The 15,473-nt window shown below is 57.8% G+C and overlaps 1 protein-coding gene across 1 annotated transcript; it reads left to right on the forward strand.

The window, feature by feature from the left end:
- Window positions 1-671: 671 nt before the first annotated feature.
- On the forward strand, window positions 672-15,174 carry ADAM8 (ADAM metallopeptidase domain 8; the record flags this gene model as incomplete). Its single annotated transcript, XM_082308908.1, has 21 exons — window positions 672-726; window positions 1,793-1,902; window positions 5,769-5,845; window positions 6,124-6,202; window positions 6,310-6,386; window positions 8,130-8,316; window positions 8,791-8,856; window positions 8,958-9,026; window positions 9,613-9,782; window positions 9,869-9,950; window positions 10,629-10,777; window positions 11,012-11,189; window positions 11,944-12,033; window positions 12,813-13,008; window positions 13,230-13,329; window positions 13,458-13,641; window positions 13,741-13,818; window positions 13,924-14,008; window positions 14,185-14,299; window positions 14,406-14,583; window positions 14,902-15,174. 21 exons carry the CDS (start codon window positions 672-674, stop codon window positions 15,073-15,075), a joined length of 2,499 nt encoding a protein of 832 aa, XP_082165034.1. The 3' UTR covers window positions 15,076-15,174.
- Window positions 15,175-15,473: the final 299 nt, after the last annotated feature.

Here is a 15,473-nt window from a genome sequence, read left to right on the forward strand (position 1 = left end):
AATGTCCCCAGCCCCTCCAGCCCCTCTGTCACCTTAGAGCCAGGCAGGCACCTCCAGTGCCCCATGGACACCCCCTCCATATGCCACAGACAGTCCCCAGTGCCCCACGGGACACTCCCAGCCCCACTGCCTCCTGTGGCAGCCCAACCACCCCAGTCCCTCCACCACCTCAGAGCCAAGCTGGGCTTCCCAGTGCCCTCCACCACCCCTGAAGCCCCACTGTCACCCGCTCAGTGGCCTGCAGCCCCCCCCACAGTGCCCCGGGACATGCCCCTAGAGGCCGTGGACCCACCCTGATGCCCCTGGGACTCCCCCTGAAGCCACACACACAGTTCCCAATGCCACTCGGACACGCCACCCCCCTCCCCAATGCCACATGCACACCCTCTGATATCCCACAAACCCTTTCCGATGCCCCACGGACCCTCCGCAATGTCTCACGGACACCCCCCGATGCCCCACGGTCACCCCCCGATACCTCACGGACCCTCTCCTCCCCCTCCTCTCCCAGCCCCGCTCTGCACGGAGCCCCCGCCGGGGGCGGCCCCATCCCCGCCCCGTCCCTCCCCGTCCCGTCCCGCGAGTGGCGGTGAGTCACGGCGGGCGGGGGCTGACGGCGCGGCGCGGTGCGGCGGCGCTTGGGGCCGGGCGCGGCGGGCACCTCCGGAGCCATGGCCCCGGCGCTCGTCCTGCTCCGCCGGCTCCTGCTGCTGCTGCTGGTCCACGGTGAGCGAGGGGCGGGCGGGCGCGGTCCCCGGCAGGGCAGGCAGCCCGCAGGCAGCCGGGCTCCGCCGACGGGACGGGCGTGAAGTTTCGGGGGCACAGGGCGAAAGTTCGCCTCCCCGGGGGTCTTCTGCCATGGGGCGGGGTTGGAGGTACAGGGCGGGGCGGGGGGGGTGCTTTTCCCCGCGAGAATGAAGGGGACGCGTGGGAAGCGGCACAGGAGTGGATGCGCAAGGAGGGAGCTGGGCGTGGGGTGTTTTTTTGGGACGGGTCGCAGCTCGGCGGGGTTTCGGCTGCTCCGTCTGCCCTGGGGTTACCGGGGGATTACGCGGGTACCGCTGGCATCGCCTCCCCGACCTCTCTCCAGGGCGAAGGATGGAGAAAGGGGCTTTGAGGACCAGGGTCACCTCCCTCGGCCGGCTCCGCTCACAGGGGATGGGGAAATTTGTCACCGCCAGCCTGCGGCGTGCTGGCGGGGGGGACCGGTGACTCAGCCGGCCGAGGGGGTGGTGACGAGGCTCCTGGCTCCCGCTCGGGCTCCGTGGGCGAGGGCCGCCAGGCACCCGCAGACGGAGCACCCGGCTCTGCCGCCACCCCACCGGGGGCTCCGCTGGCCCCGTCTAACCCTGGCTGCAGCGGGAGCTCCTGGGGAAGGTGAAGGGTTTGTGGCAGAAATGTCTCCCTACTGACATCAAGAAAAAAGAGGATGGGAAGAGGGCTGAGCCAGCCCTGACACGAGCTGTTCTCCAAAACGGCAGCTGCCTGACCCCAAGTCACAAACCGTGGCATCAGGATGGGGAGCTGAAAAACCTCCATCTTTATTTACACACGAGGGTCTCAGTAGGGGTTTCCAGCCTTGAAGGAACCCACTTGCCCATGGGTGATGCTGAGCGCCCTGTGGGCACTGGGGCTGGAGTGTCCCTGGAGCCCATCAGGGAGTTGCGTTCCCAGCAGGCGTTTCAGGACTTGCTATTTTGGCTCTTCCCTGCACCTTCATGTTGGCTGTTTCCATTATCCTGACTCGGTTGTTTCTGGGCATCCCAGCTCAAAGCCCTTTGACTTTTCCCAGACACCACTGCCAGGCTGGAGGAGAAGCTCGCCCATGTCAAGAAGTATGAGATGATGACACCACACAAGGTGCTGGCGGCTCGAGGGAAGAGGGACCTCTCTGCACCACCAGTGAGTAGCATCACCTCCCCTCGCTGCCTTTCACAGAGTCCATGGATGGGGGGGGGGGGGGCGGGCATTACAGTCAGCAGAGACCCTTGGCCCACCACTGGGCTCGAGGCTGGAACCCCTTGGCCCACCACTGGGCTCGGAGCTGGACCCCTTTAGCCCTGTGCCAGAAGAATGGCCTGGTGCACATTTTCTTGCATTGCTTCCATCGCAGAGGATGGAGATCTTGAAGTAGTTGATCAGATCAGGTTTTCTGGCCTGTTTTGGGTCAAAATAGGAACTGCAGATAGCAGGGTGGACTCTTGGAGAGGGGAGGGTGCTTTTTCCAATGCTTGCTTTGGAGACATTACCCAGCGGTGCCACCTCTTGCAGACTTGCAGTGATCTTGTGACATCTCGTCTTTGCTTAAAGAGGGATTTGTAAAGCCTCATTGAACTGTAATCACTTTTCTTGCTGTGTTTGCTGAAGTTGGGTTTTTTTTTGCCCTTTGGGACAGGGAAATAAGAATCAGAAAGTTGCAGAAACCACATGAAAGAAAGGCAGTGTTATTTTTCTTGGGAAACCTTGTAATTTGGGGGAAGGAATGGGGTTTGACTCAGAAGTTTTGACCGCTTGGGGTTGACGTCCATAGGATGATGGCCTTGACCTCAAAGATACTTTCCTCATTGCCTTAAAGTGAAATTCAGCCAAATACATGGATTCATTTTCTAGGACTGAAAAGCACCGACGTTAGCACCTGATGAGATGGATGGGCTGGGGACATTTATTTCCTAGTAAACTCTTCGTACAGCACATTCATCTGTGATTCAAACCCTTTCTGATAAACTAGCTTCAAAAACACTCCCCGAAAGCATCTGTTTTCTCTGCTCTAGAAACCTAAACTTGTTCACGAGATAAACATTCCCCAGGCTAATTAGAGACACCATCTGTGCTGGGCAGCTCTGCACTGATCCCCCCGGAAAGGGGAGCTCAGCCATCTCGGGGTCCCTCTGCTTTCCACAGCATGGGAGAAGACATCTGCCTTGAGCTATGTACTTTGGGACAGCCATGGGTGGTGTCTGCCAGGTGGCACCTGGATTCAGTCTTGGATTGGGCAGTCCTTGGACCTCCCAAACCTGCTGTGTTGAGGGTATGAGGTCTCCTGCCTTTCAAGCCATTTTCCTCCTCTTCCACAAAAGGTGGGTTTGCTCTCCTAGTAACCTTGTCGGGGAAGAGGTTCTCAGCAAGTCTTGACCACCACCAGGCCCCTCTTTGAAGTGGAGACAGGTAGCTGGATGGGCATTTTCTGCATCAGCTCCTCCCGTGGCTTTGCATTAGCAGTCTCTGGCTGAGATGGGCCAAGAGCTGGTTCCTGGGTCAGAGCAGTTAGGACACATGGGGCTGGTCCAGCAGAGCGTCTGCCAGGTGAGTTTTGAAGCAGATCTGCTCCCCTCTGGCTTTGCTTAAATCAAAATGTTCAGCCCTGGAGACAGGGTGGAGACCTGGGTCCCACAGCACAGGATCTCCTGGGATGCCAGCCTTCCCACAGGCCATGGTCTTCTCTTCCCACCTGTCCTTAGCAGGGGCATGTGACAAGCCTGGGTTCTTCATGGAAAGGGACCTGAAAAAAAGAGCAAGAAAGGCCTTCAAAAAGATTTCTATTTACATGCTCTTGATTGCAGATGTGACCTCTCTCTTATCCCCATGCTCCGGCGTTTTCAAGAGCTGTATTGAAATGGGAGGGTGGTTTCCAGCCCATGTAAGACCCTGTGTTGCAAGCTGCTGGCTTCTCCCCCAGTGCACCTGTGCTCGCACATCTCTGCTGATCTCCCCCACCGCATCCTAGAGCCAGTTGATGCAAAGAGGCCAGTCCTTTGCCTAGGTGGAGACAGCCCAGCTCTTGCTGGCCCAGCCTGGGGCTCTGCAGGAAGCAGCAGGAGGTTGCAGAGCAAGTGGTGGGGCCAGATGGAGCAGGAGCAAGAGACGGTGGTGGCCTAGCAACCCACCTTATTTTCCTCCTCTCTTGTGCTGCACCTCCTCTGATACATGGCATGGTGCAATGAGCCCCATCCCTACTGTCCTAGAGAGACCCGTTGCCTCTTCCCACCCAGAGAAGAAATACCCTGTGTTGGGGTGAGATGGTGGCATTGTCCTGATCCTCTGCAAGCTCTCTGAGTATCTTATTAAGACCAGCTGGAAGAAATCCCTCCTGTGCGCTGTGGCCACAGATCTGCTTTGCTTGCTCATCACGGTCATGGGGTTAGCAGGGCTCGGGCTGGGGCAGGGCTGAGCTGCCTGCGCTTTCAAAGCTTTTCCATCTGGAGCCCTTGCAAAGCCCATGCTAATAAGGAAGGGGGTGATTCAGAGAAGCTTTATCAGGACCTTTTTTTTTTTTACTTGCCCTGCGGTTGTCTCCAAGAGATGGTCCCTGACCCACCAAACCCTTCCAAGTGCCTTCCTGCCATTTCTTAAGACCTCTTTCTGGCTCTGGCGCTGCCAACAATAACAAAGCACTGCTTTGTCAGTGGACACGGGATCGGATGGACGCGTCAGGCAGGAGACGCTGTTCATAAGAGGAGAATTTCCCAGGGACCCATGAGTGCGCCTGCACGCCAGCAGTGCACTCGCCTGCAGCGGGGGCTGCCTGGCTGCCCAGCAGGCTTGTTGTAACCTGCTCGGCAGGCAGAGAGGATGTTTCGTGGCCGGCAGCCCATCACTTCAGATTGGAAATGCAAACTGGGTAGAATTGAGGGCAACAGACTGATGGGCAAACCCTCTTACCTGGCCCTGCTGGCGCTGAGTCAGCAGGACTTTCTGCTCAGCCCCAACTCCTGCCAGGTTGCAGATCATCCCCCTGGGAGCGCTGAGCCATCATATGACAGCAGGTGCTGTCATCCTCCCCAAGAAGAGGCCGCACACCTCATCTGGGAGGAATGCTGGCCCTGCGGGAGATGCTTGCTTTGCCTTTTGCTCAATCCTTCAACCCTGGGATCCCATAAGAGCTGAAGACATGTCCTCAGGAGAGGTCTCTGTTCTGTGGTGGTGGCTGAGGAGATCCCTGGTGCCAAGGGTGCAGCCTGATACAGGGCACCATGCAAGGGATTATCATCTCTCTCTCGGTGGCCCTGGTGGGACGGGACCTCTGGAGGTCTGTGGCCCAATCTCTGCAGATGGAGATCACAAGACATTCCAGAGGGAAACACTTCTTCTAGAGGGACATCTCCATCCTGGGGGTTCAGGGCTCACCTGAGCTGAGCCAGTCACCCTGACCCAGCCATAGTGACTGGAGGTTGGACTTGAGAGGCCTTGAGGTCCCTTCCACCAGCACTAGCATGATGCTCAGGGGATACGGCACATGGTGATACTGAAATCTAGTCTCAGTAGCGGACAAGAACCAAAAGAAGGTTGTTCTCTAACTGTGATGTTGCATGTTAGATCAGTCAGAGATAAGGAAGTCTCTGCTGATGAGAGCCATTGGGCACTGGGGATCTTTGTGTCTCAGCCTGTGAGTAAGTGCTGAACTCAGTCTCCAAAAAAAGGAGCTTTGTGATTGATGAGTAAGAAACCTCAGTTTCTGGCATGGCCATCTGCAGCCATGTGTCAGACATGGGAAGTCAGATTTTGCTGACTCTGTTTCATTGCTGGTGACCTGTTCTTTATCTCAGGATGTGCTGGGAATTTGTGTTATTGCCCACATGCTTGCTTTCTTCTCTTCTGATTTCCCGTGTCTTTGCTGGATGCCTTCAGGGTGAGCAGCCAGGCTCCCCATCCTGCGGCCACCTTCCAGCAGGGTACATGCACACCCCATCCCCTTTCTGGGCAGGTCCTCTCTTCTGTAGCACTTGCTCCTGGTGACGGTGGGTCTGTGCTGTTGTCTATCTTTCATGCAGAGCGCCTACCCAGAGCGTGTCCTCTACAGCATCCGTGCTGAAGGCAGAGACTACCTGCTGCGGCTGGAGAAGAACAAGTGAGTGTGGGTGGGCATAGCGGGATGGCCAGGGGGAGGCTTGATTTCTGCCCTTGCCGTGAACATCACTTATCCAAGGTCCGGCATCACCACACCGGCAATCTAAGCCCTCAGCCCAGACCCTTGCTAGCAAAATATTGCATTTTTTTCCTCCTTGCCAAACCCACTTGGGGAAGTTATGGGCCCACCATACCCATCCTGACCAACCTCATCCCCAAAGCTTTCCATCCTCTCCCCAAAACCAGGGTCACTGCTAATGCCCCTTCCCTATCCTGCAGGGAGCTGCTGGGACAGCACTACACTGAAACGCATTACTCAGCTGATGGCACAGAGATCACGGAGAAGCCGGACATTCAGGTACGGGGCTGGCTCTGGGGAGAGCAGTTTTCCCTCTCCTGTGGGGTCCCACCATGCCAACAGCTGGTGCAGACCCCCTTTACACCTCTCCTCTCTCTCGGTGGCAGGATCACTGCTTTTATCAGGGCAGTGTGCAAGGATATGCCGACTCAGCAGTGAGCATCAGCACCTGCAGTGGGCTCAGGTAGGACCTTCAATTCCCCCGGGGCACTGCAGCTGACCGGAGGACAGCATCAAGCCTGGCCTGCTCCTGGCAGATGCGGTGCTGCGTAACAGTGAGCTGGTGTGACCAAGCCCTGGCCAGCCGGAGCTGTGCTGATGGAGGGAGAGCTCAGCTTTCCCCTGAGGAAGAGAAGAAGACATTCCTTTTCCTGCTGGCGGTCGGAGTGCTGACTGCCCTGGCTTGGCGCCCAGCAGGAAAGGCGTGCGGTGTTTTGCAGCTAAGCCATTTTTGGGAGGGTTGACTCATGGCATGGGATGAGACTAGAAACCTGAGCATGGCAAGAGGTCCAGGCAGGAGTGGGCAGCAAGGCACGGCTTGTCCTGGATCCGTCCTTTCTTCCCAGGGCACACTGGACCAAATTTGCCCTGAGTGCTGCAGCCAGTGGCACAAAGGTGTGCTTGTGGCAATGCACTGGCATGCAGGCAGCCAGCATCTCCTCTGGGCCATGCCAAGCTCCTAGAGCTGATGGCTGAGTGCCTTTCCAAAAGGAAAAGAAAGCATATGGTGCATCAGGCCAACTGTGTCTCCCTCTACCCACCAGCTGCTGGCTGTGCCGGTGCTCATTCCTCAAAAGCTGCCTTGGGTCTACCCGCATTTAATGGCAGAAAGCATCCTTGCAGAGTAACCCAAGCCACCAGGTCCATGCAAGGTTGCTCAGTTTGCCATGGAAGATTCGTATTCTGCTGTTCTCTTTCTTTTAAGATCAGCTGGCAGTCAGACGTTGCAAAAGAGTAAGACAGAGAGGAAGGGGTCCTTTGCAGGGGGATGTGTGAGGGGGATGGCTGGTCCTTGGAGCACTGAGGGACCTGCAAACGCCTGTTTGCAGGAGAAACACCCACTGGAGTTGTGTGGTAGCCATATCCTTACTTTGAGAGCAGGGGTTGTGTCTGTGGAGACCTTGGCTTGCACAGATTGTGCATACATGGGACACGATGTCCTTGTATAGTAGGAGGACAAGATGTGCAATGGCAGGACAGGAGACAAGAACAATACAGACCGGGCACATGGCACACCTTACAGAAAGCATCTTGAAGGCCAGAGCTGCTCAGCAGAAATGCTGTGCTAAACCTGGCCTGGCAGCGCTGGGCAGTTCTCCTTGTTGAACGCTGGGACATTTCTGCTGCTCAAAGTACAGGATACTCCCCTTGCTACCAGCCACGGATACCATGCCACAGTTTGCTCCCTCCCAGCCCAGCAGCCAGTTTCCAGCCTCCCTAACAGTCCTTTTGTTCAACTGGTGCTTTTGCAGCCTCTGAAAGAAAATGCTATGGACATGTTTCCTATTGGTCCCTCTCTCCTGGCATGCCCCAGGTCAGCTCGGTCCTGCAGCACCTCTTTGATGTGCTCTTGGGCCAGGTGAGGTTGCAGGGAAGATGCATCCAGTCCCTTGCATTGCTGTGAGCTCTTGCACCCCATACCTCTGCACAGTGATGTGAGGCTTCATGCACTGCCCAAGGGCTGCTTGGGGCTTTATATCAAGTGTGGTTTCATGCACGTGGCCAGAAGGACCTGACTGTCACATCCCACTAGTGTCCTGTAGCTCATCCAAGCTGCTTATGGGAACCATGAGGGGGTAGGGTGGTTTCCTAGCTGGGATTTGGCAGCTGTATTTTGTAGCACAGGCACTTGTGTGGGTGCGTGTAGGGTCTGTCCGTGTCCTGCTGGATATCTCCCCAACCTGACGCCCACCCTGTCTCTTGGCAGAGGGTTTTACCGAGTGAATGACACCACCTTCCTGCTGGAGCCTTTGGAGGAGGATGCGGCTGGCCGGCACGCAGTGTACAGAGCAGCTCACCTGCAGGGGAAACATGGCACATGCCGAGAGTCTGCTGCCACCCTGGAATATGACCACGAACCAAAAATTCCTGCAGCCATGAAGCTCTACCGCTGGGTTAAGGATCGCTTTGCTTCTTCTTCCTGTAGCTGAGTTTGCAAGAGGTCCTGTGACGTCCAGGAGAGGAGTGGGGCCATACCACATCTCTTGGCGATGCTCCTCTCCTGCGCGTTTTTGGTTGGGTACCCAAACACACGTTGCTCCCAGTGGCCTAGCTCCTGGTGGGAAAAAGTCCTCAGATCCTGTACCATTAGCAGGAGCATTCTCCTACCCCATGAGCTCCGTGATGCCTGCAGAGCCTCTCTCATGCCTTATCCCGGTAGCAGGCTTGGGTTTTTCCTTGTGTGTTGGAAGATGTCTGAAACACCCAGCAAAGTAACATCAGAAAGCAGAGCTAGAAGACCTACTAGCCTTGAATAACATTGGAAGATACCCCAGGACCCAACATATCCCACAGGAGGGTCAACCGCAGGGCTCGGCAAGCTGCAGAGCTGAGCCCCTCTTTGCACTCACTTTCCTCTTCCCTTCCAGAAATCAGCCCCGTTACACAAAGGTCCCCGATATGTGGAGCTGGTCCTGGTCGTGGACAACGAGGAGGTAAGTGCAGGGGGGACCAAGCTGGTGCCTACATTTTCACTGTCATACTGCAGTGAGGATGTCGAAGCCAGCCTGGAAATCTCTCTGTGTCCTTCCTGTAGTTCAGGAAACACAAGGACTTGCGCACAGTGCAGAACCGCATGAAGGAAATCGTGAACCATGTTGACAAGGTGAGCCCAGGGGTCTGGATCTGCCCTCCCCACTCCCACACGTCCCCTGCAGTGCCAGCATGGGCATGAACACAGCAGAGGAGAGATTGGCCTGGGTAGGGTGATGGAGCTGGAGCTGATCTCAAGACCGTAGGTGGGCTGCTGCAGGATGACCAGCTCCTGTGGCCAATGGGGTGCACCTGACAAGCAGCTCAGCCCTGGGTCCTCAGGAGCATGGGATAGCTGCCTCTTAGCTCTCTCATGTCCACTCTCAAGCTGAAGTGGGTGCTAACAAGGGGAGAGTGATGGATGCAGTGCACCAAGGCAGGGTTTCTGCTTGCCTTGCTTCAGCCTCGGTCTTGGGTCAGCAATGTGGGAGCAGCATCCCAGCCTTCACTGGCCAAGAAGGAGCCCGGAGGTCCCGGGGTAAATCCTGTCTACGTGGTCACCCCAGCTTGTGTTATATTTATTGAGGGGGTGACAGAGCTGATATTGCACAGTGAGGTGGGGTCTTGGGCTTGGTTGCTGTTCCCTGGGGAGGTGGGACCTTCCCTCTGCTTGTGCAGCTCAAATCCAAGCGCTCCCTCTGGCCTGTCTCCTGCCCCAGCTTTATCAGCCTCTTCACCTGCGGGTGGCCTTGATCGGCTTGGAGGTGTGGAGCCACAAGGACAAAATCGTGGTCAGTCCCAACCCAGAGGTGACGCTGGACAACTTCCTCCACTGGCGGGAGGCAGAGCTGCTGCGGAGGAAGCCGCATGACAATGCCCAGCTGATCACGTAAGAATGGGGGCCACCACCTCACCATCCTTGCAGTCCTGCTGCCACCCAGGGCACATGGTCACGGTGGCATTTCAATCCCACAGGGGTATAGACTTCCATGGCACGACCGTAGGGCTCGCCAAGAAGCTTGTGATGTGCACCAGGGACTCAGGCGGTGTCAACCAGGTGGGTCCTGCTGCTCGGGCAGCAGTGGTCCCACAGTCTGCACTCCCTGCATTGTATTTTCCAGAGTGGGTCTCACCTCCACTGGTCTCCAGGTTTTCCCCTCCGCACCCTTAGGGCTAGTTCTGGTTCCTGGTATCTCCAGCCCTTGAGCAACTGACCCCCAGGGAAGTGTTGGGGCTGCAGGGGAAGGGTAGCTGTGGAAACCCAGCTGGGTTCCTGTGGAGGGCTCTGATATACTTGAGCCCTGAAAAGCCTCCCAGAGTAGCTCTGTGGACACAGGGCTTCTCCCACCACCTGTGAGGTGGCTGGGACTTGGTTTGCAATTGCTCCCCAACCACCCTGTCTGTGCTTCTCATCCCTCCCCAGGGAGGGCATCCTTTGCTGGGGCAGGAGCAGTTGGCCATGGGACCTCTGGCTGTCCAGAATCACCACAAAGCACTGTTTCAGGGTAGCCACTATATCTAAGCTCACTTACACCCCTGAGAGCCCAGTCCAGAAGTCTTCAGGGGCCATGGGACCAAGTCCAGCATTTGTCTTCCTTTATCTCGGCATGGCAGCATTAGGGAACGAATTGCAGCTGGCAGCGAGACCTGGCACTGAGCGGCTGAAGAGCCCCAGTGAGCCCCATTGAGATGCTGTGGAGAGCATCTGAACCACGCTGCACTTCTTGTCCCGCAGGACCACAGCATGAATCCTATCGGTGCTGCATCCACCATGGCTCATGAGATGGGGCATAACTTGGGGATGTCTCATGATGAAGACATTCCTGGCTGCCGCTGTCCTGTCCCCAAAGCTGATGGAGGATGCGTCATGGCAGCGAGTGTTGGGTGAGTGAAGGAGAAAAGGGAATGTCCCCTGGGCAGCAAATATCTCGAGGTGTCCTTTGGCACTGTCCTGATGGGGTGAAGTCTGTGAGATGGTCAGGTCTGGGTGGACACTTCACTTGAAGCTGCACTTCAAAGGTCTGTTGGTGGCCCTCCAGTTTCCTCCTGGGGTAGTGGGTGTGAGGGCCCTCAGGCTCTCATCTCTGCTCATGACTGCCTGTTTTTGTCCCCCTTCAGCTTGGTTTACCCCAAGCTCTTCAGCCGCTGCAGTGAGCAGGACATGTGGCAGTTCCTCGGGGACCCCAGGACCAGTTGTCTGCTAAACGTCCCCAGGGCGGATGAGCTGTATGGGGGGCCAGTGTGCGGGAACCAGTTTGTGGAGCGGGGAGAGCAGTGCGACTGTGGTACACCAGAGGTAGGGATACTCTCTGACAGCCCAGGAAGGAGGGTGGGCGGCAGGGATCTGAGACTTGTCATTCAGACTCAGAAAAGGTTATGTAAGCTTCTTCCCTGGACATCATGCTTTGCAAGACTCATCTTCCTTATGTTCCTGATGCTTCTGCTGAAAAATAACTTGGATGTGAGCCCCCCCCCCCCCTTCATGTAGCTGGCTGTGATTTTAGCAGGAGCATGCCTAGGAAAGATGGCCATCCCCCAGCATATCCTTCAAAGAGGTGATCCAAGGAGGAGGACACCATGGCATGTTGTCCTTTCAAGAGCAGTGCTCAGCTTTTCCTTGTCCCTAGCTGCCCACCACTGCATCACAGGGGTGAGATTTGAGATAAATATCCAGGCGATGTCTCTGGGATAAATCCCTGGGTCACAGCCCTGCTCTGGGACCTGAAGGGATGCTCCCCCGATGCAGAGAGCACAGAGAGCTCCTGTTTTCTCTTTCCTGGAGATGTGCAAAGGGTGCTACCAGAGAGCAGGGGCCCAGGTCAGGCCCCATCCTCTGAAAATTCTCTTCTGGTCCTTTGGTTTGATGTTGGTAATGGGGGTAAAGAGGTGGCAGAAATGGTTCACAGCTGGGATGATGCTGTGGTTTTGCCCCGTGGTTCAGCCTGTGGCAGCTATGCTGCCATTGGAACCTGGTGACGTGGCAACTGCGTCCCCCCAGAAAGGAAGAAAAGGGTCTTTCAGGGGGCTTTTGGTCCCACCCTGTCTCGCAGGAGTGCTCTGACCGCTGCTGCAACGCCACCACTTGCCGGCTGAGAGAGGGAGCCGAGTGTGCCCGGGGGGACTGCTGCCAGGACTGCAAGGTACTGCCACGGCTGGGGGGGACCAGGTTGGCAGGGAAGGCAGCGGGCAGGTGTGTAGTCCTGCCCCAGCCTCCTCTGGAGCTTCCTGGTAGAGGCAAGGTGTGTCCATAGCTCGCTGGAGAGCCTGAAGGACCTCTGTAGCAGCCTGCCCAGAGCCAAACACACCCAATGGTTTGGGGGGGGGCAGAATCACACTTTCCAGTTGATGGTCTCACTACATGGACAGTCAGCATCTCAGGTGGGAAGCAGTTGGGAAGGTGAAGCAGCCTCTGTTTCTGGCATCCTGGAGCCCAGGTCGCCTGTCTCTATTAGGTTAGATGCAGGATGAAAGGTGTTGAAGAACTGGGCAATGGTCAGAAGAGATCAGTGTGGCCCATTCCTGATTTGGGAAACCAACCTGCCTCTTCTGCTCCATTTGTCCAAGAGAAAGTTAAGAGTTATATGAATTGGTTCCTGCACACAGGCATAAGAAGTGCCTTGATGTGAAGAGGCAGGGCTGGAGGAGGATGCCAGGACTAAAAGCAAAGCACAAGGTGTTGTCCGCAGGGAGAGACTTAACTATGAGAAGACCCAGTCCAAGGCCTGATGGTGTCTCTGTCCTGTGCAGTAGCTCAGTCAATAGCAAATATCTATGCTACAGTGGCACAAGCTGCTGTGTCTGGATCTGTGGGGTGCCAGGAGGTGTTTTGAAGACAGGGGTGCTGCCAGGTTGTGGTGCCTGCATGTATCTAGGGATGCAAAAGCATCAAGGTAGTGCCAACATCCCCTTTTCTGTGCAGGTGAAGGCTGCTGGTGTGCTCTGCCGGGCCAGCAAGAATGACTGTGACCTGCCTGAGCACTGCACTGGCCTCAGTGCCGAGTGCCCGGAGGATGTCTTCCAGGAGAATGGCATCTCCTGCCAGAACGGCAATGGCTACTGCTACAATGGGGCCTGCCCCTCACACGGCGAGCAGTGCCGCACGCTCTGGGGCGCAGGTAGTTGCTCCCCCACCCTGTTCACCCTCTTTGCCTCATGTTGTGGGTGATGTGCCTGGACGCCCAGCTCTGCAGGTTGGGGCATTGCTCAGCTGTGGTCCCCTCCTGCATCCCTAGCTGGGGTGCCATGGCTGATGACCCTAAAGTATAGCCACTGGTGCCAGCACCGCTGGCTTGCTGCAGGCTTTGGCTCCATGTGACCCTTTCCGTGTGTCCTGCAGAGGCCCAGGTGGCTCCTGATGTCTGCTTTAAGCACAACAGCGAGCAACACCTTCACCTTCACTGCCTCACCGAGTATGGAAAGCGGCCCTGCAGCCCCAAGTAAGGAGCTGGGGACAGGGGGATGGTGGAGTGGTGTCCATGTCTGTCAACAGCACTGCGGGGCCAAGCAAAGCTCCCGAGCTCTGTGCCGCCCCCACCACTGGTACTCATGGCTGCTTCTCCTGCAGGGATGTGAAGTGCGGCACGCTGCTGTGCCTGAGTGACAACGCCAGCCCCGTCCTTGGTGGTGGCTCCTACTCCCTCTTCTTTGGCCGCTTCAAGTGCAAGGCAGTCATCGCCAGCAGCGATGCCAACGAGGTGGTGGCCAAGCTCAGGCTGGTGCCCACTGGCGCCAAGTGTGGAGAGGAGATGGTGAGCGCGCTGGTGGCCGGGCTGGGGTGGCGGGGGGGGGGTGTGACTGCCAGCCGTGGGGACCCAGGGCAGCCTCAGAGCCCCCCTGCCTGCCCCCAGGTCTGCTACGCTGGGCGCTGCCAGAACCTACTGGTCTACGGCAACAAGAACTGCTCAGCCAAGTGCAACAACCACGGGGTATGCTGCTGGATTGTGCTCTCCCAGAGCAGCTGCGGGGACCAGGCAGTGGTCCCGGCCCCTACGGCATGTCCATCACCCTGACACTTTCCTCCCTCATCTCAGGTGTGCAACCACAAACGTGAGTGTCACTGCGAGCCGGGCTGGGCAGCGCCCTACTGTGAGCAGAAGATTTCAGGGATGGCAGCAGGTACGGCATCCCCTGTGCATGGCCGGCACCAGCTCCCTCGGCCTAATGTGTGTGCCAGGGAGGAAGCCTCGGGAGGGGGTCGGTGCCCTGCCATCATGCTGGTGGGAGCTGTTCCATCCCCACGGGGCATCCCTGGCGTGGGGGTGCCCATCCTGACACTGACTGGGTCTCCACAGGGAGCAGCAGCATGGTCTTAGCGGCTGTGCTGGCCGTGTTGGCGCTCTCCAGCATCCTGCTTGGCATTGGCGTTGTGCTCCTCAGAGGCAGGGGGACGAGGCACTTCCAGAAAGGGTAATTCCCCCTCTCCCCTGCTCCACAGCGGGGCTGAGCCATGTCCGCACAGGCTGAGCTTTGGGGGTGCCTGGAGCAGCTCCCGCATTGTTCCTGTGCCCTACAGGAGGACCTCCAGTGGACCCGCTGCCAGCCTCGCCAACCCGCTCTTCCAGGAGGGCAGCCGGATGCAACGCCCCCGCCGCCAGCTGTCCAGCCATGACATCGGCCACCCCAACCTGCTCAGCAGCACAGCGGCCCCACGGGACACCCGGCCCCTCGGGCCCTGCCACCCGGCCCCACAGGTAAGGGAGCTGAACAGAGCCCTGGCACGGGGCAGCTGTTGAAGCGTGGGTGGGAGGGCGGCCTCTCGCCCTGTATTTTGCTGACCCTGCAGCCACTGCTGCCTCATGGCGGGGTGTCCTGTCCTTCCAGTGGCCAGGGGCTGCTCTCAGACATCCCCCCCAGCCTACCCTGGCCTGACCAGCCCCGATGTGTGGGGCACAGCCATGGGGTGGCCCAGGCGGTTGATGACTTGGGGGGCCTTCCTCTGCCCCGTCTCCCTCCAGGTCCCTCCTTGGCTTCCAGGTGAGGGACTTGAGTCTCTCCTCTCCTCCCACCAGGCAAAGCCGAAGCCACCCAGCAAGCCTCTCCCGGCACTGAAAAGCAAGGTGCCATGCCATGACGAGGGGCCACCAGGACCAGCTCTCCCTCATCGCCCACCAACACCCCCCTTGGTCATTCAGCAGGCTGTCCCCCTGAAGGTGGCCCTGAAGCCACCCCTGGCCGGAAGGTGACCAAGGATGCTCCATCTGCCACCACGGCTGAGGAGTTGCTGGCTCTGGCGCTTGGGTGGCATGGCTGGGGAGCAGCCATCTTTCTTCCACCCTTACTTGAATTGCTCATTAGACCCTCCCCTGGGAGGACACCAGTGTTTACAAATATTTGAGTTGTGCCTTAACAGACCATAGCCTCACGGCTCGCCCAGGGAGAGCCGCCAGCTGTGCTTCGTGAGGGGACCAGCAGCAGGGACAATGCCAGCTCTAGTTCTGAGGCCAGCCCTGAGTTGGTCCAGGCTCTCCTGTGCCCTGGGAGCTGCTGCCTTCTCTCCTGACGTCCTGAATGTGTCCTGCTCCTCCTACCCCTTCCCTGATGGGGCCACGGCGAGGAACTCCTGGCATCACCCACCGGGCTC

The sequence above is a fragment of the Platalea leucorodia genome, assembly GCF_965183815.1.
Source record: "Platalea leucorodia genome assembly, chromosome: 4".
Taxonomy (NCBI): domain Eukaryota; kingdom Metazoa; phylum Chordata; class Aves; order Pelecaniformes; family Threskiornithidae; genus Platalea; species Platalea leucorodia.